At 39.0% G+C, this 19,847-nt stretch overlaps 1 protein-coding gene across 1 annotated transcript in view; it reads left to right on the top strand.

Annotated features, from left to right (window-relative positions):
- The window catches only part of SH2D1A (SH2 domain containing 1A), a 360,889-nt gene that overhangs the window by 218,547 nt on the left and 122,495 nt on the right, over positions 1-19,847 (top strand). The window contains exon 2 of the mRNA XM_044054339.1: positions 18,832-18,895. Coding sequence (XP_043910274.1) covers positions 18,832-18,895 — 64 coding nt within the window. The remainder of the gene's footprint in view (positions 1-18,831; positions 18,896-19,847) is intronic.

Raw genomic sequence — 19,847 nt, 5'->3', positions numbered from 1 at the left:
AAAACAAATCCGCTAAGGAAAAGTATGATGTGTGAATTGCAACCCATGCTAAGAATACCCACAATGACTTCAACTATGTCAGGAACCTATGAAATAATAACCAGCAAGATGTGAATGATCTGACCCTATTTGATCTCTATTTCCTTCATTGATCAAATGGTTCTTCAAATACTAAGTAAAAGGAACTAAACATCAGGTAAAGGAGATACATTAGCATAACAGATTCATCTCCGAATGCATTGCCCACCACTAGAACAAATGTTTGCTACATATTAAGCAGAGTAGCATGACTGCTACCATCAAGGTAATGATAGATACTTGGATGGGTGTGCTATTGTACATTGCCTTCCTAGAGGCTGAAGGGAACTTCTGAATGTGGACTATTGACTAAACTTTGTAATGGTCTTTAGACTGATTGCTACCTTCAAGGTAATGATAGATACTTGGATGGGTGTCCTATTGTACATTGCCTTCCTAGAGGCTGAAGGTAACTTCTGAATGTGGACTATTGACTAAACCTTGTAATGGTCTTTAGACTGATTGTCTGGTTCTGACTTATGAAACTATCTTGTCTACATCTGAATTTGAGATGCATGAGGATGCTTGTCTGCAGGGTGTGTTTGTGCAGCAAATACAGATATTAGGTTAGCCCCACATGAAGAAGCATCTGCACTGTGCTTTTTTTAAACAAGTGGTTTTTTTTTATTAATGTAGCCATAATTGGAGTAGGTGGGAGTGAGTTTAATATATGGTGGTAGAGAGTGACATATCTTTAGAACCAGTGTAGAAAAGGAGTGTTTGAAGTATAGTAGCTTTTGAGATCTTTAAAGTTATGTGCAAATGATGGGAAGGATATTAGGTTGCTAGGGGCTGATCTTTCTGCTACCTGACGTCTGATGAAAGGGCAAAAATATAGGTTGATAAACTCATGTAAAACGAATGCCATTATTAGTTTAGATCTCACCTTTATTGGAAACCACTTAACTTTTGCCAGTACAGAGCAGTAATATACTCTGTGTTGGCAGAAGGTTTTGAAAGACTCTTTTTTGATGCTTGGCAATAATGGAGAGACCATAATGTACTTGTGGAAGGATTCCTTTTCTATGGCTGTTCTTTCAAGAGAATGGAAACATGAGGTCCTTTTAACCCAGAAGAGGAGCTTGTTGATTTTAGATTTAGTTGTTCAGATGTGGAATTGGAAGTTAAGGCCCGAGTTGTACTCGTCTTTAAGTATTTGTGATGTAGTACAATTTATGCCGGCTCTTGATTATTGTGGACAATGACTCACTTACTTGCTACCTTGACAGCTCTTTTTCTTTCCAAAATAACATGGCTTTGATCTTTTTGATACTGAGAAGGAGGTGCCAATTACTGAGCAGGATTAGGCCTTTTTTAGGATAGTATTTAAGATTCCAGTGTGCTGCATTGATCCACAGATGGCCATTTTATCTGCATAAATGTCTGTTAGGAGTAGTGGGTGGTCGGAGGAATAATGAATAAGGAGGAGAAGAACAGGAAGTGAGCGAACAGATGCCTAAGGGGACCATCAGACTGGCAGGTAGACGAACCAGTTTAAAGTGCCAGCAACAAGGAAGACATTAACCCTTTGTAAGGCCTAGATACTCATGACAGTTGTGTGTAGGACATAGTTATTTTATTTAAAAGAAGGAAGCCCTCCTTAATACCTTCTAACCCTAATCCTGCACCTGCCTCTAGCCTCAACCCTACACCTGACCATAAAAAAGTTCCTATAACAGTATCAATACACAGGACATCTCAGGCACAGACCACATAACAAACCATACACACACACACACACACACACATACATACACACACCCACCACAACTGTCAGCTAACTGAACCCTAAAATTCACATATACACCCAAAACTCTCATACACAATCCCTTACCTAATCTGTTACCCTAACCCACATGGGCTTGCACTCGCACATGCTCTTAACCCCCTAATCTATGCACACACACTCCTGCCTTAAAAACTCATGCATTCAGTGTTATGCACATTCAACATTTAAGTCCGATGCAGCAAATATTTGACATTCCAAACATTCAACATTTTAAATATAACCCATATATGTATATATTTCACTGTCTCTTTCAATATATATATGTGTGTGTGTGTGTGTGTGTGTGTGTGTGTGTGTGTGTGTATAATTCTGTTGTGATTAATCACAATATTACAGTGCTTAATTCAAAACATTGCTACCTGCCTACCTTACTAGTACATGACAACCATTATCCTGCCCTAATCTAGACCATACCTGAAACTCTTTAGGTAACACTACCACTAAACAGGACAGGCTCAGGCAATCACAACACACACACACACACACACACACACACACACACACACACACACACACACACACACACACACACACACACCTGCACAATCAAGCACCACTACTATTGGGACTCAGATCACCTAGTCCACTGTCATGGTTTTATCTCTCTACACAACCAGTATTAGAGATGGTCAGGGAGAGGCTAATTCAGCTTTAGTAGATCCAGTGGATGAAGAGATGTTTTGAGACATGCCATAGGAGGCCAAATATGTCCCGAAAATGCACATGATTTCAAAGAGTACAGAAATACACGAAGACAGGAGAGAGTGGTTGCAGTATGGGGGACTAAAAGTCAATAAAGTAGTAAATAGATATTGGCATGGAATTAAGTCTAGCTTATGGAAACAGAATGGAAGCTGAACTACTACAACATTTATGTACTGGCATAACTCAAATGCAACACTTACCTACAACATGCAGGCTTGTACTATGCTTTTGGTGTTTTATCTTACTACTTTTTTTTTAATAGTTGAATATACTGTAGCATGATTAGTTTGCCAGTGTTGTTCTCATCTCTGCTACCTCTACATCCTCTGACATGAGGAGTATTGTGTCCAGTAAACTCTTTGTGGTCCTTTCCCTGGTCAGTGAATAAATCTTTTCAGTCCATAGTTTCACTTATTTCAGCTACTTTCCCTTCCTTGATACCAAAAAACACCAGTCTGCCTCACAAAACTGAACCCGCATTCAGATAACCCCTACATTACTCCCATACCCTCATAATGTTTTCCATCAGTTAATCCTTTCTTGAAACAGTTGGCAGCTTGCAAATAGTGCCTGGATGTCTGCTTACTCCTGCTGTCAGTAACTACTAGTTTTTTGAAGAAATAAAAAAGAAAACGGCTGTAGGTAAAACCAAGGTGCACAAAACCAGAACTGAGTACAAACAACAATGCACCAAGGTAACACACAATAGCGTCTTCAATGAAAAAATAATAAAATAATAAACAGAGGTAAGCGTTTTCGCAACACTAGTTGCTTCTTTAGACAAAGATATTAAAACAGTTCATTGCTTAAATACTCTTGAAACCAATTAACATAATTAATGAAGCCATTAAGGAGAGAATTGTTTAAAAACACATAAGTCATATAAAAATCATATAAAAATATAAAAACATTTATAAATGTTTTTATATTTTTATATGACTTGTGTTTTTAAACAATTCTCTCCTTAATGGCTTCATTAATTATGTTAATTGGTTTCAAGAGTATTTAAGCAATGAACTGTTTTAATATCTTTGTCTAAAGAAGCAACTAGTGTTGCGAAAGCGCTTACCTCTGTTTATTATTTTATTATTTTTTCATTACCTTGGTGCATTGTTGTTTGTACTTAGTTTTTTGAAGAGCCTACTCTACTTTACTTTTCCATCCTTGATTTGTACCCCTAACACTTCATCCATGTCTTCAGACATTTCATATTTAATCCCCTTCATTAAAAATACTGAACCCCCGTACTGTTTTAAGCCTGTAATAATTTACATCCTAACAACTTTGTTTTATTAGGTTATGTTTCTGTTGCCATATTATGTCTTCTCTCTCTAACAATATTAGTATTGTAGTATATTGCAAGTTATTCATTTGCTGGATCTTTGGATTGCTAGACCTTGCCCTTCACATTTTTGTTAACCTAGTGTTCTGTCTGCTGTACTCCTTTTATATTGTTTTCCTCCAAGGTTTGTCTGATTTTCTTTCCTGTTTAAGTCATTGCATTTCTACTTGTTTAAATGTTTCACTGTCTTAGTATACCTTTTGAATTCAGTTTTCAGCACCACTGTGTTCTGTAGGCCTAGATTAAGACCTGCTCTGTCAGACAGTTCTTCCTTGTCCTATATCCTACTCCAGTCTCCTACTGTCCTGTACATATGTTCCTTAGTCACTCCATTAGCCAGCCACTTAAGATGCTATATTTTTTCAGAAGAGACTAACTTACAGGTAACCATTCAGTCATCCTAATGAACTTCATCAGTAGTCACCTTTGCTGACTTGCTGTGCTGACATGGGCCAACGCATATTGACTTTCCCTCCCTCTTGGGACCACCTTAACCACTCCCAAGCTTATTCTTTCTAGCATTAATGCTGAAACCAGTTCTACTGTCACTAGTCTTTCCCACTCTAATATTTAACATCCTCGCTGGCTGTTTAAGTTTCATACCTGTTTCCCTCCCTCCATCCCTATCTCCCTCTCTCTCTCTCACACACACTCACACTTCCAGCACACTATAGTTGACCCTTACATGTCCCTGAGCCACATTAGTACCCAACCTCAGCCCACCTTATTTACCTCCCTCTTTTATGCAGTTAAGCAACTTTCTAGAACTTTTTCTCTGTTTTTATGTTTATTTGTTTGCCTGGCAGTTTCTCTGTATACCTTGATGTTTGCATTCTGCTGACATCTCCCTGTGATGCTGACTGCATCTATTTATGACATTTGTTGCCATGTTATCTCCCCACTTTGTCTGTGCTCACCTGAGATTGCTAACTACTTATACACTCATTGTCTGTCTTTCACATGCCCTCTCCAGGTCATATCATGCCATACAGTACTAGGCAGAGCTCCTTCCTTCCCACACCTGTGAAACAGTAATTAATGATATGACAATCTAACAGCTAAAAGTGCTGTTTACAGGCTTTGAACATGCTCCTATGACCAAACACCTGAAACAGCTGTTAAAATGTTGTAATGTACTGTTTGTTTAAAAGCAGAAAACACTGTTGGCTTGTTTAGAAAGTGTTGCTGTCAGTATGCTTCTCTATGCTATGATGATTTCTTATAGCCATGTGTCCCCTTGGTTCCCCTGGCTCCTTTCCTGTAAACTTGTCTGCTACTATGTATGCCCTTCTTCCACCTGTGTCTGCCACACTGGCAATATGCTCTTCTTCCTTCTGTGTCTGCCACCATCGTGCTATGCCCTCTTCCTTCTGTCTGCCACAATGGTGGTATGCCCTTCTTCCTTCTGTCTGCCACCATGGTGGTACACACTTCTTCCTTCTTTCTTGTGCTTGTTTCTGATTTCTGGTTACTGAAAGTGCTTCCAAATATTTTTTGATCCAGAATATGTGCTCCTCCATTTTAGCACTTAAATTGATTGGATTATGACATGTTCTGTTCTATTCAACTGACTTTTTTTTTCTTTTTGCCTAAATCATTATAATAAGATTTTCATTGAATTTTCATCATGGATACCAGCAAGAAACACAAAGCTAACACTAATAATCCATTACCATATTTTCCACCATACACATTTATTTTCATTGTCTGCATTTAAATACAAAGTTAGGTATACGTAATAGCCTTTGAAATTCTCTTTCTCTATATTTACTCACTCGTTGCCAGCTTTAGGCATAGGCCAACTAGGTGGCTGCCTAGGGCGCCGCTCTGTCAGGGGCACTTTTTCAGTGTTTATTTGGTGTAGGTAGACCAGGATGGGGGCACTGGTTGGTGTGCTGGGGGTGCGCCATGGAGCCCATTGGCCTAGAGCACCAGTTGACCTAAGGCCGCTCCTGCACTCACTCCATGTTCATTTCTCAGTCATGCCCAAGTTACTGTCTTTTTTTCTGTTTGATACCCTACTTAAATTATAACCTTTACTTTCTCCTTGTCATTACTTACGAATTCTCTCCCCATAATCACTTACCCTACACCACATTTTAACTCACTTCTTTAATTACTTTCATTTCATTATCACTTTCATTTTATCTTGTTACCCAGCCAGAAGTCTTTAAATCTTTCAGCCTTCCCTTCTCTTGTTTTTCTTTCCAATCCCTAGCAATCTTTTCCTGTCTTTACGTAATCGTGTGCAGACCATTCTATCTCATTTTCTTCCACTCTGAGCATACATAATAACAGACTCTTCTCTATTTTCTTACCAGGTACCTGCTTCCATATTTCCCTCCATTTACCTCACTCATCATGCATTACCCAATAGCTGTACCACATGTGTGTTTTCTTCTTCAGCACTGTGATAGGTGAAGGCTGCCAACCTAGCCAGATAGAATTTTGTAGATAATTCGGTTATTTGTAAATATTAATGTAAGCCACAGGCTTGTTTTCTTAAATGTGAAAAGACTGCATTGGATATTGATCTGCAAAAATGTAACAACAATGCACTCTACTATAAGAAAGCAAAGTCAGGCATTTTATGACTGTCTTTAATGTCAAAATTCGGAGCCGATATGTCTAGAAGGAGGCATCCTGCCTGTTGTTTTAAGACCATAGTTAATGGCTAGAATTTGCATGTATAAATGTCCTTTATTGCTCTGGTTTCTGACCCGGTGTAAAGAATGTAAATGTAGCTTCTGTTAGCCTGGGAACACCAGAGAAGTGTGAAGAATGATGTCATGTGAAGCAGCTCCATGTTATCAATTTAAACAGAGAGAATCAGAGAGCTCAGAGAATTTTGTCTTGTGAACATCCAACATTACCAGCACTGCTTTGCTTTTTATGTAAGTTATTTAGAACTGTGTTTTCTCTTAGATATAGCTAGGAAATCGGAAGATTAGACTAGTTTGTTTTTCTGTGATGTTAAAACTTTTCTATGGTATTATTTTAAATATTTCTCTCTGAACGTTTGACTAGCTCTGTGTAGTAAGAAGTATTGTCTTGTGTTATTTATTTATTATTAAATATTTGTAAACATTTCAACTGTGGCTGTCTTATGTAGAGTGAATTTAAGCTCTAGAGTACATTTCATGTATAAAGTGATGCTGTACCAAGTCACTCCAAATAAGTCTTGACTGTTAGGTCACACTTACCATTTGGATAATAATATTGCACAGTCATAATTGGACACCCTTTGTAAGGGCCTTTGAGTAGCAGATAAATATTATTGGGTGGTGGCAGCTGGTACTACCTTTTAGACTGGATAGAAAAGGGGCACAGCTGGAGAGCCTGTGCCTTCCCCAGGAGGGTTTGTGTGGTTGTATATAACTCTTATGTCAAAGTGTGTGTGTCAGCTACTTGGGCAGGGACATGAAGCACTGGTTGGACATAGAGGATGCTGGAGGTTTTAGCTTGCCCACTTGGCTGAGATCTGGACCCTATAGCTGTGCCTGTGGGGAGTCTTATTGGGGACCTGGAGAGAAAGGGAGAAATAAGCCCCAGACTGACTGATATCTGTGTGCTCTTAAGGGAAATTTTACTTTACTGTGTGTGTATTTATTATCCTTTCCCTATATGGACACCCCTCACTGGTGTTAGTGGTGAGGATTGAGGTTCTTTGATTGCTGGGCCAGTGTACATGCATCACAAGTACATCCCCAACACCTCACTTGTGCCCACTGGCCTTCTAGCCTTAAATGCTCTGGCATATTACACCACTGATGCAGCAGCCTCAAATGCAAATGAAACACTGGACCTAGCCTTTTTGATTTTCTGCCTATGTACCATACTTCCCCATATATTATCGATTAACTCATTAACCCTGAGTACCTTCTTAGTGCTTATACCCGAGCGCTCTCTCAGACACTTGGAAATGTATGCTGTTTCACCCGTGTGCCTTCCACAAGTGCGGGTAAATTCTTAGTTAGTTTTTAGCTCCACTGTTAGAAATGAAGTTGAAAAAGTACCTGAACTTTGTCAGGTACCTTCTCAACTTCGTTTTCACTGTGGTGTAATGTGTTGATATTTAACATTTTGGAGAAAATTGGCTTTCCATGCACTGTGTATCTGCTTGTGATCACAGCAAGCCGATCCTGTATATTTTCCAGGAAGCAAGTGGTGGCAGCCAATCGGATTCTTGAAATCCAAGCTGCCACTTGCCTAACAGCTTTTTACAGTTTCTGGTCATATGTTTATTAGTACTAGTTAAATGAAGAGTTTTTACATCCTATATTTATTATGTTAAAGTTCTGTTTTTACATCTGACATAAAAGAAAGGTAGGACTGCATAATCAGAAAAAAAAAACACTCAATTACTGCATTTACAATACGCCGGCACTATTAGTTAAATGCAGAGTTTTTACATGCTGAACTGTAACAATATAGCGTACTACATCCTGAGCAGCCTTTAAATGTGCACAGTAGCTCAAACAGGGACATCAAAAAGTATAGCTCCTATATTCATTATGTTAAAGTTCTGTTTTTAACCTCTGACATAAATGAAAGGTGGGACTGCATAATCAGAAAAAAACACTTAATTACCACACTTAGGATACGCTATCAACAGAAGGTCTCCTTTCCTAGTTTCCAAGTTCTTCAGTGAAGTTAAAGTTTCAAGCTTGCACATTCTCAATGGCAAAATAAAGCCTTCATATAACAGTTGCAAATCTTCTGGACTTGTGTTTTGTGCATCCAAAGGTACTTTTGAAAGGTCACTCATGAAATGTAGAACACCTAAACTCTGGAATTTTGTTTGCTTTACTTCAGTCCAATTTGACTGTCTTTTGAGGAGCTCCGAAGTACAAATTAAGTTCAGTAACTCAAAGTTTATATTTAGCAACCTGCGGTATGCAGAACAGTAAGACCCGCCCACTGATCCCCTTTATTGCACACTCTTGGAATAACTAAGCAGGACAGAGCACACCCAGCAGTGACATAACTAAAACGTATGCAACTAGAAGTGTTTTTTCTGTTTGGTTTGAAGCATGTTGGGCAACAAATATGAAATACATCTTGTTGTGGAAGGTAGAGTTGTTAAAGCCTCTCCTCATGTGAAAAGCCAGATGACAGTTGTCATTTACAGTACAAGCTATATGAGCTGCTCCAGAGTGAGTGATTTCAATATTACTGCCAAAAGCAACATGCATGTTCAAGCTTCGTTCTCAGGATGTTATGATTTATTACAAGCTCTTCAGCCAAGTGAGACATTCTGCTATTCATAATTTTCTAAGCCTTTTATTGTCTTTCACCCCAAATGTTTCTGCCTGTCTATGATGCTTCGTTTTCTTGTAAGTCACTGTTGATCACAATCAATAACTTCAGACATTGCAGTTTAATACTTATTCATCAGAAAATATCCATTGATTTAAAATGTTATTGTCTTATTATGTTACTGTCTGGCAGTTATTGTAGGGGATTAAGGCTTTCAGCTCTTAATAAACTAATCCATACAATCAAGGGTATTGGATTTAATTTCTTCCTTTTCCTATATTATTTATGTATTTATTTTTTACTTTGTGCAAGTGATTGTGCTCCTGGGTTACCCATCAAAAGAAACACATTATCCAGGGTGCTTATCTGGTTAAAAAATACATAAAAAATGTGAACGAGAGAGTAATATTTAAAAAACGTCCCTTGTTATTTTTAGCTTTCTCCCTGATTCTTGAACAAAGACATTGAGGGCTATATCTTTCAGATTTATTCTTCAGCACACTATCATGAAGCCAGTTCATATATTGATAATGAAATACTTATGGGGGGAGCAGATTCAAACTATTTCATTGGCAGCAGTAGCATTGAATAACTATGAATCTTTCCCAGAGTCCAGGCCAATATGAGGTGCTGCAAAATAATATTTATTAATATTGTTTATAGCCTAAGAGTGCACATTGCTAGAGAACAGTTTTTTTTTTCTTTTTGTTTTAATAAAGGTAAAATAAACAACCTAACAACATATGCTTATGCACATATAGATGGATGGATGGATAGATAGATAGAAATAGACGTGTCCGTCTGTGTCTGCTTTAATCTTATAAGAATTAGAAAACATTAACTTAACATACTTGTCAAATAAGAACAAGGTAACAAGAAAATACCAACTAATTCATAATTTGCATATGCCCCAAGGGATTTCAAAGTAGATACATCCCTGTTCACAGTTTGTTTATTTTTTATTCATTTATCCTCTTTTAAATATTTCTGCCCTTTTATTACTCTCTACAGGCAAACCTGCTGATTCATATGCACTCCTTTTATTGCTTTCAAATTGTGCACTGCCTTGGAATCACGTACCTGTTTTTTTTTTTTTTTTTTTTTACAACCACACCACAGACTTGTTTAGGTGGTCCCTGCTTCATTCAGTCTTGATAGACTTGTTCGTGTGGACCCTGCTTCATTCAGTCTTGCTATTTTCAGGTGTTTATGCATGGTTAATAGCAGCTAACACCTGTGGAGGGGTTTCATTTTGGTTCTTGTGCATATGTGGACATATACTACTCAAGTGGTCACATAGCAAATATTTTGTTTTGGCACTTGTGCATACCTGACAGGGCTAGTTTTGTAAATTCCACTCAGTTTATTTAATTGTGATAGCAGGAAGTATTTCTTACAGAGATAATTAAGGGAAATTTGGTTTATTTATGGTAAACAGCAGCTCGGATATACTAATTGGTTTCATAGGTTCATAGGTTCATACTAGGCTATCTGCCCTAGGGCATTTATAAGCCTAGCCAGAGTGTGTGTGGCTTTCACCACCCCTTAGGATGAGAATACTATACCCATTAGTTTGCTGTGCCTCTGTCCAGCAGTGACACAGAGATGATTCCCGGGGTAAACCTACAATCTCCCATCCACTCGTCAAGATTTCTCTTGAACAGAGTCAGTGAGGGGCTCTGCCTCACATGGACTGGGATTCTGTTCCATAGTGTAGGGAGTCTCTGGGTGATGAATCTGTACCTCCAGCACGTCCTATTTATATCCGTGTTGAGGTTTAAGTCTCTTGCTCTCGTGGCTCTGGTGGCTTTGGATTTTTTGAGGTGGAGCATGTCCATTAATTCCGGGTTGGACATGGCCTTATATGTCAGGCACAGATCACCTCTGAGCAGATGGTATGCGACTGAATAGAGCTGGAGTTTCTTCAGTCGGGCATCGTATGACATATGTTTGAGCCCCTTTATCCTTTTGGTGAGGAACTTTTGGGGTCTTTCCAACTGCTGCAGGTGTCGGGTAAGGTACATTCCAAATGGGGTGTTGTACTCAATCATTGGTCTGATAAGTGAAGAGTACAGGGGTACAATGACCTCTCCTGATCTGGATGTGAATCCCTTCATGATCAGGTGGGCAATGTAGAAAGTCTTCCTAACCACTTTGGCAATGTGAGTGTCAAAAGAGAGGTTACTGTCAACTTGGGCCCCCAGGTCCCTGATAACTTCTTCCGTGTTAAATGGATTACCACCTATGTGGTAATTAGGGGTTACCTTGTTTTTCCCAAAGGGTATGACTATACATTTTTTGGCATTTAGCTTAAGGCCATGGCTCTGGCACCAGTTATCCATTTCTATGAGACCTCTCTGGAGGATGTCTGTGTCTGATGGAGTGTCAATTATGGTGCCCAGTTTGCAGTCATCTGCAAATTTTGTCAGCCACAATCCCCCTATGTTTGCCTGCACTTCAGAAAAATAAATGCCGAACAAGAGGGGGCCCAGGACTGAGCCCTGTGGACACCGCTCGTGACTGGCTTAGAGTCTGACATGGCACCAGCAACTCTAACCCTGTGTGTTCTGTCCTTGAGCCAGTTTGCAACCCATCTTGTGACATATGGGTTTACATCTAAGCTGGTGAGCTTTTCTATGATGCCCGAGTGGGGTATTGTGTCGAACGCTTTTGCTAGGTCAAGGTAGGCTGTGTGAACTGCCTTACCCTCATCAATGGCCTTAGTGACTGTTTCGAAAACGTCGACCGAGTTCAAGAGGCAGGATCTGCCCTTGACAAAGCCAAATTGGGTAGGATCCAGTGTCTGTAGGTCCCCAATGTCTTTATTTATGAGTTCCATTATGATCCTCTCCATAGCTTTGCAGACAAGGCTCGTCAAGCTTATGGGGCGGTAATTTCCAGGGTCCGTAGAAGCACCGCCTTTGTGGAGTGGGACCACAGTTGCCGTACGCCATTCTTTGGGTACGTATCCTGTAGTAAGGCTAAGATTAAACAGCAGCCTTATGTGTGGGTTTAGTTCCTCATTGAGTTTGTGTAGCACACAGCCGGGGACACCGTCCGGTCCCATTGATGCTGTGTTTTTTGCTTTAGAGAGAGCAGCTCTCACCTGGGCATCTGAGATGTTTGGGAGGCTAGACTCTGGTGGGATAGATATTTCTCCTTTTGGGGGGGTGGGAGGAATTTGCACTGAACCTGTCTGCCAGTATGTTGGCAATGTCTGTGGGTTCAGTGATTTTTTTATCATTTTGGACTAATTCTGAGCATATCTGGGAGTTTCCACCCAGGTTTCTAACATAGCTAAAGAAGGTCTTATGATTGTCTTTTGTGTCATTAGCGATTTTTCTCTCAAAGTTGGCCTTGGATGATTTTATGAGTGATCGTAGTTTTTTGCTAGTATTGATCAGAGATGCCTTCCCTTTTAGGGATTTTGCTCTTTCATGTAGTAGCTTTCTCCTCTTGTTGTAGAGTTTGTTTATGGCTGGGGTCCACCAGGCCGGGTGCCTGCCTTTGGTGGAAAGGGTCTTGATTTTATTAGGGATTGCTTGATCCATACATTCCTGGAGGTGCTCGTAGAAGGCATTTGTAAGGGTTTCAGCAGCGTGGGTTGTGGTTTCCACTGGCTCAGGGGCCTTGAAGGATACCACTCCAGTCTTAAGAAGTGTGAAGTTTGCTTTTGAGAAGTTCTTCACTGTGGTCTTTTTTGCTGGGGGTGGGGGCGGGATGTGGATCTCCAGTGAGATTAATTTATGGACTGATCTCACCAATGAGGGATATACTTCCGGTGTGGATCATTTTGTCCCCATGTTTGTGATGATCAGATCTAGTATATTTTCTCCTCTTGTGGGAATGGTGACTAGTTGTTCCATAGCATTTGAGTTTATGAACTCCAGGAACCTTTGGGCTAGGGTGTTGGGGCTTGAGTAATGTTCCCAGTCTATGTTTGGATAGTTGAAGTCACCCAATATGATGGTGTTTCGAGAGACATTCATACTCTCCAGTGTCTTCAGGAAGGCTGTGTGGGTTTCCTGAGTTTGAGAAGGTGGTCTGTAGCATGTTACAAACTGTAGGGCAGTTTTACCTATGGTTAATTGCACCTGGATGGTCTCCGATGCTTCGTGCATTGCCACTAACCTGGAGGTGTGGGTATCCTTTATGAATATGGATACTCCCCCTCCTTTTGTGGTTCGGTCCGGATTTTGGGGCCGGAACGCATGATATGAGGTATAACCTGATAGTGCTGGGGTGCTCTCAGGAGCCTTGAACCAGGTTTCAGTCACAGCACAGACATCGATGTTCTCCATACTGAGGAGGGCTTGAGGCGTGTATCTTGAGGTTTAGACTTCTGGCATTGAGCAGTATTACCCTTAGTTTTTCTCCATTTTGTTTTCTAGGGTGGTAGGTTTATCATTTGAGCCTTGCCGAAAAAGGCACTATGGGGTGGCAAGAGCCTTTGCCAATATCCGGGCCCAGGGTGACAGGTGCAAGCCGTCCCTTGCGAAGCAGCGTGGCTTGTCAAGCATGTCATCCCAGGCAGACAGACATTGGATCCCCTTAGAATGACACCAGTAATTAAGCCAATTATTAAAGCTGATCATTTTGTCTCTGTATTGTGGCATCATTCTTGGTGAGGGTAGGATACTGCTCAGGGTCAGGGTCATACCGGCCTGGGCTACATAATCTGAGAGCTCCTCTATGTCTCTTTTCATGTAGTCCAGGGAGGTACGTCTCAGGTCGTTCACACCAGCATGGACAATGACTGAGTCATACTTGTACTTGCTGTGGAGTGACCTGAGTGCTTGTGTTATGTGACGGATTCTAGCGCCTGACAGGCAGATTACTGTGATCTTTTCCTTGTTCAGTCTGGTGAGTGGGACGTCAGTGTGTCTGACTATGGAGTCACCTATAACAAGTGTGTCTGGCATTGTGTTTGGCCTTAAGGGCTGTGACTATTTAGCACACTGACTTTGAGAACTATGTGCTGCATGTCTTATGTCTTGAGGTGGCAGTTGCTTGGGTGTCTGCTTTGGAGGCCTCTGTAGTTTTGGTAGATTTGTGAAGGGGTCACTGGGGGGAATGTTTCATTTTGGTTCTTGTGCATACTTGGAAGGCTTGCTGAAGGGGTTGTCGATGGAAATGTTGCATTCTGGTGCTTGTACATAGTAGGACAGACTGCTGAAGGGGTCACTGGGGAGATGCTTCATTTTTGTGCTTGTGCATACTCAGACATCAGATAAAGAAGTCATGTACTCACCATTATGTTCCATCTGTGCTGTCCATCTTTTTCATTCTTCATCAACTGCCTACCCTCCGAACCCCCTGATTTATTTATATATGTATATATATATATATATATATATATATATATATATATATATATATATATATATATATATATATATATATATATATATATAATATATATATATATATATATATATGTACACACACACACACGTGTTAAAATGTCAGGTTTTTGTGTCAGCACAAGCCTCAGACTAGCATTCATTATCCACGCTTAAACTCTCTCTCTCTCTCTCTCTCTATATATATATATATATATATATATATATATATATATATATAGCCAAACATATAGATATGTCCTTGGATTGGACCATTAGGAGCAGAAAAGCAATGACAATATCTGAAGTGTACAGTCATGCAAGTGGCTATAACTTGTGGGTGTGTGAGTGTAAATGTACATGCAGAGAGCAAGATTCACAACTGTTCATGGCTTTTTCACTCAAATGTGTGTTCAGTTTCGTGTACAGTTTGTGGCTTTCTTGTAATGTGCTGTGGACTGCAGTCACTGAATAATAACTATATGATTTTCAGACTTCATACCCTTCAGAACATGCTTACTGTGACATTACCTGCTTAGTATACAAGACCAATATATAAAATCTGTTCCTATTTTGGGTTTCTGTCTCTGATTGTTAAACTAAGAGATTTGAGGGTCATGAGAGATGCAGAAAGTTTGTAATATATTTTGGGTATTTTTCCTGGCTTTGTCAGTCATGTGAGGAATTTAGATGGGAAGAAGGGCTCAGTAATATATGTGTTATACTATTTGTACTGCATTACTCATGTCTTCTCCTAACAGATTATAATGAGTCTGTGTTATATAACAGCTGCACAAGATAATATAATGAATGCCCACTCAACAAGTTATGTGCAGCAATTATCACCTGTGTCTAAGCATGCATAACTTTGGAGTAATGAAATGCAGCTCTTTATTACATTAACAATAATAACATTTACAATATAGCACTCTCAACAGCTGTCACTGTTATTCACATAACTAGAAGTCATTATCACATTTATGAATGCACAAGCCAGATTTTTTTTTTGTCTGCATGGAGTCATTTCAAGCCACCCCACACCACCAATTTCTTTCTGTTATTTTACAGTTTGTTTGATACACAGTAAAGTCCTCATTGTGGTTATATGCTTCATATTTTTGTGAACTACTGCAATTGATCATTGTATCATATAGTAATTTCCTGCATCACACAGTCAATACATACCTCATATATATTTATATATATATATATATATATATATGTGTGTGTACACAAACACACGTGTGTGTGTGTGTGTGTGTGTGTGTGTGTGTGTGTATCTATATATATCTATATATATATATATATATATATATATATATATATATATATATATCTACACCCACACACACATACATTCGGCGCACTGGGGACCTTGGACACTACAGCTGTGGTGCTGAATACAGTGCACATTGTACCTAGACACCATGAATCTTAGGATCATCCTGGATGGCAGTGGCAACATAAGAACTGTGCCCATGGGCTGTACAGATGTCAGTTTGTTTAGGACTCAGATTATGAAAATTATGATTTTTTTAATATTTTGGTTAATAACTTTGCTAGGGAGCATGCAATTGTGCTAAGTCATATCTCATTTGGAAGACAGCGTTAGTCCTTACAACATGGTAAAAGAATTGTGACTGTATGTTCTACACATATACAGATATCAAAGTTTGTTTCAGACTTATGGTTATGGAAATTATGATTTTTTTCATATTTTGGTAAATAACTTTGCAAAGCAGCATCTGAATGTGCTAAGTAATACCTCATTTTGAATACTCTATTGTCGGTTCCAACATGGTAAAAGAATTGTGCCTGTATGTTGTACACATGTGCAGATATCAAAGTTTGTTTTGTAGTTAGGTTATGGAAATTATGATTTTTTTTCATATTTTGGTAAATAACTTTGCAAGGGAGCATGTCAGTGTGCCAAGTAATACCTCGTTTTGAAGACAGTGTTACTCCTTACAACATGGTAAAACAATTGTGTCTGTGCACTGTACACATGTACAGATATCACAGTTTGTTTATTATTGTACAATTATGAAAATTATACATTTCCAATACTCCTCATTATTATGCCCATATCTTTGCAAGGGAGCATGGTGATCACACAAATGATGCATCATTTTGAAGCTGACATTCAGATGCACAACTTCTGCACTGATATGTAGGGTCTGTCTGTTACAGGTGATGAGATATTACTCTTTATTTATCAATTATGAGAAATCTTATATTAATCATATTTCTGTGAATATCTCCATAAAGGAGCACCACACAGTAATGGTTAATGTATCATTTTAAAGCTGACATTCATACTAACAAATTAAATACAAATTATATGGGTCTACATGGTACATTCACCAATATATTGTGCTTTGCTTTTCCAAAAAGGTAAAAAATATGCACAATATCAATATTCCTTGCAAATATTTAATAATGACTTTGATATACACTATCAACATTTACACTGTTGGAAAGGTCAGTGTCTGCTGAACAACTTTTGCATTTACATTTTTAGTCTTGGTCTTCTAGTTAAAGAGTTATGAACATTTCTTTTCTGTATGGTATTACAAATGGATTTTCTGAAAATGAGCTCAGGCTGCACTGTTGTTCCTATGGTGGAATTAAGCAGGCAGGTTTTTCTGAGCTGCTCTGGAGTGAATGAGTTAACCAAATATCTTGTTGATGCTACCTTTACCTTAGTTTCTTCATACCATTTCTCCTAGCTCTCTATGTTCTTTCCCCAAGCCACCTAACTGTTTTCCTGTTCAAAGACTCGGTTTAACTCAACTTGTCCTTCCCACCTTTCTGGAGCATTATTTCAGCAACACCTGCATACAGCAACCATCTAGCAGCCCATATTTCTTCTTGTAAATACCCAGAACTCTTCATCCTTTTTATTACTCCAAAATTCCTCTACATTTTATAGTCCTTAGTTTTCCTGTTCCAAGACTACCCCTCGAAAACCTGCTTCTGAGTCTCCCCAAATAGATATCCTTATTCCCCATCTCCCCCACTCCCCATATATTTATTTAGCTCTCCCGTCATTCTCTCCACATCAGTTAGAACGTCTTCCTCTTATTTTCTTCCTTAGTTCTGGATTCTTTATCACTGTAATATTATGTATGATATTTGCTGTGGTTACATACCTCTTCAAATTCTTTCATTCCCCATCATTCCATTTCTGTAGTCACCCACATCCCTGCTTTCCCCAACCTATTATTTCTGCTTCTCCAATCCCAGACTTTTTTGAACCTCAGTCACCCAATTCATTAATATATGATATATGCTTTATCAAGCCATTTAGTTCAGTGTAAGAACAAAGTTTTGCTCAGCTTTTTAAAGGTGACTTTTGACTGGTGAGAAAGTACTATTTATCATCCGTCTCTCTCTGCACACCAAGAATTCTTTACAGAAAGCTGACCTTTGATTTGCCTCCCTGCCTACTTTTTTGTGGGCTGGTCTACCTTCTTGACTCCTTTGCATGTCAGCTGTGTCCATCTTGGGAATGGGCTCTTCTTGTTTCTGTCAGCATCTGCCTTCTAGATACAGCCAGTTATGAAGTACATGGTTTTCAGAGACTGCAAGTGTCAATGTTCTGCATTTTCATTATCCTAATTGATTGTTGTTTTTGAAGCTGTTTATATGTGGTTACTTGTCTGTTTGCCTTGACTGTTTGTTTAGTGCTGTTAGCAGTCTAGTTTTGAAAGTTGATTTAGATGTACCTGTAATGCATTTTGTGTGTATTTCTGCAAACTCACTCAGTGAGTAAATCATTGCAGTACTGGCCACTGATTAGAAGGGGAGAACAATGACTGAGCATTTTGAAGGAGTTGGGGTTAGCAATTGATGATGGTGACATTAAGATACCATGATGCCATGGCAACACATGCACTTTAAGTAATACAAACTGCAATGCTGGCTGCAGCTGTAATAGTGATCTGCTCTCAGCCTTACTAGCTGAAGAAGGCCACTCTGCAATCTACATTCAGTAATGCAGATTGTATCACTAAGTACTGGTGTCACTTCATAGTGCTGTGTTCTAATGATCTCAACTGGCAAAGTACAAATGCCAGTGGAGAGCAAAAACCTCTGTTGAATTAATGTGAGATGAACAAATAGCATCTGAATCAATGCGTTGCTTGAACATGTGTATCAGCAAGTACAAGACTATATCATTGTGATCCTAGTGAAGTCAGCTGAATGAGCAAATGAACAAATGAATGAATACAAAGACATATTTATAAACACATGCATAGATCCATGCATCAGTGTATGTTGAGGTATTTACATTATGGTGTAATCTTTTACAGGAATAAAGGCTTCGTTTACACATACAGAGTATACCAGACTGAAACAGGGTCTTGGACAGCTGAGGTAAGAAACGACAGCATTTGTTATAAAGGTGCAAAACATCCTTCACATGAGGAATTGTTTTAAAACTATTATAAACATGTTGCAGTACATTATTTTTCAAAAGATATGTGATGTCTAGTACAAGATTTTGGTAATTTTTGTAAACATCTGAGAACAAGTGTTTTGTAATTCATCAGGTATTTGATGTATTTGAAAAAAGTGTTTCACTTTATTTAAAATTGGTTTAAGTGGCTCCTCCAAAGCATTGATATAGATATAATTTCAGGATTGCTACATACCAAATCCCACTTCCATCTGAATTGATGTGTATTTCTTTTGGTAACTTCCCACTTCTTTCTGTAACTTAACTATCATCTCATTTGCCTTCCAATGTCAAGTCCCCCAGTTTCCCTCCCATAATTCCAAGCAAGAGTACTAAGCCTTCCACCCCTCTACCTTTATCAGATCATAGCAGTTTTACCAAACAGTTGTCTCTCAGCTTCTCCAATATCTGAATATCGTCTTCACTTCAAACTTTTTTTCTCAAACCCAACCAGTCCTCCAAGAAACACAATCCAGCCTTCTTATCTAATTTTTTTTTACAGAATTCACACCTACAATTATTTTTCTATTCCTGAAAGCTAGCATTAAATCCAACTCAGGCCCCTACTCTACTTGCAATACTTCCTGTAAACCACCTCCATCCTTCTCACATGCTGCCTACTCAATGTATATAATATCAAAATGAATTTCGCTAACTTAGAACTTACCTAATTTGCGATGGCCCTGATGTCATAGATATCACTGAATCTTGGTTTAAAAGTGACATCCCGACCTCTTTTTTTCTTTTTTAATACCCACAATACAATTACATTTTAGACACTGGACCTGAAAACAGGAAATGGCATGGGCTCCTACTTTTTAAATCTTGATTCAGTTCAGTAATAATCTCCCAAGCCAAGTGTACTTCTAA

This window comes from Protopterus annectens, chromosome 13.part0 (assembly GCF_019279795.1).
Source record: "Protopterus annectens isolate FY-2018-M chromosome 13.part0, PAN1.0, whole genome shotgun sequence".
NCBI lineage: Eukaryota > Metazoa > Chordata > Ceratodontiformes > Protopteridae > Protopterus > Protopterus annectens.
The sequence above is the reverse complement of the archived record's forward strand: the minus strand, read 5'-3'. Positions and strand labels throughout refer to the sequence as shown.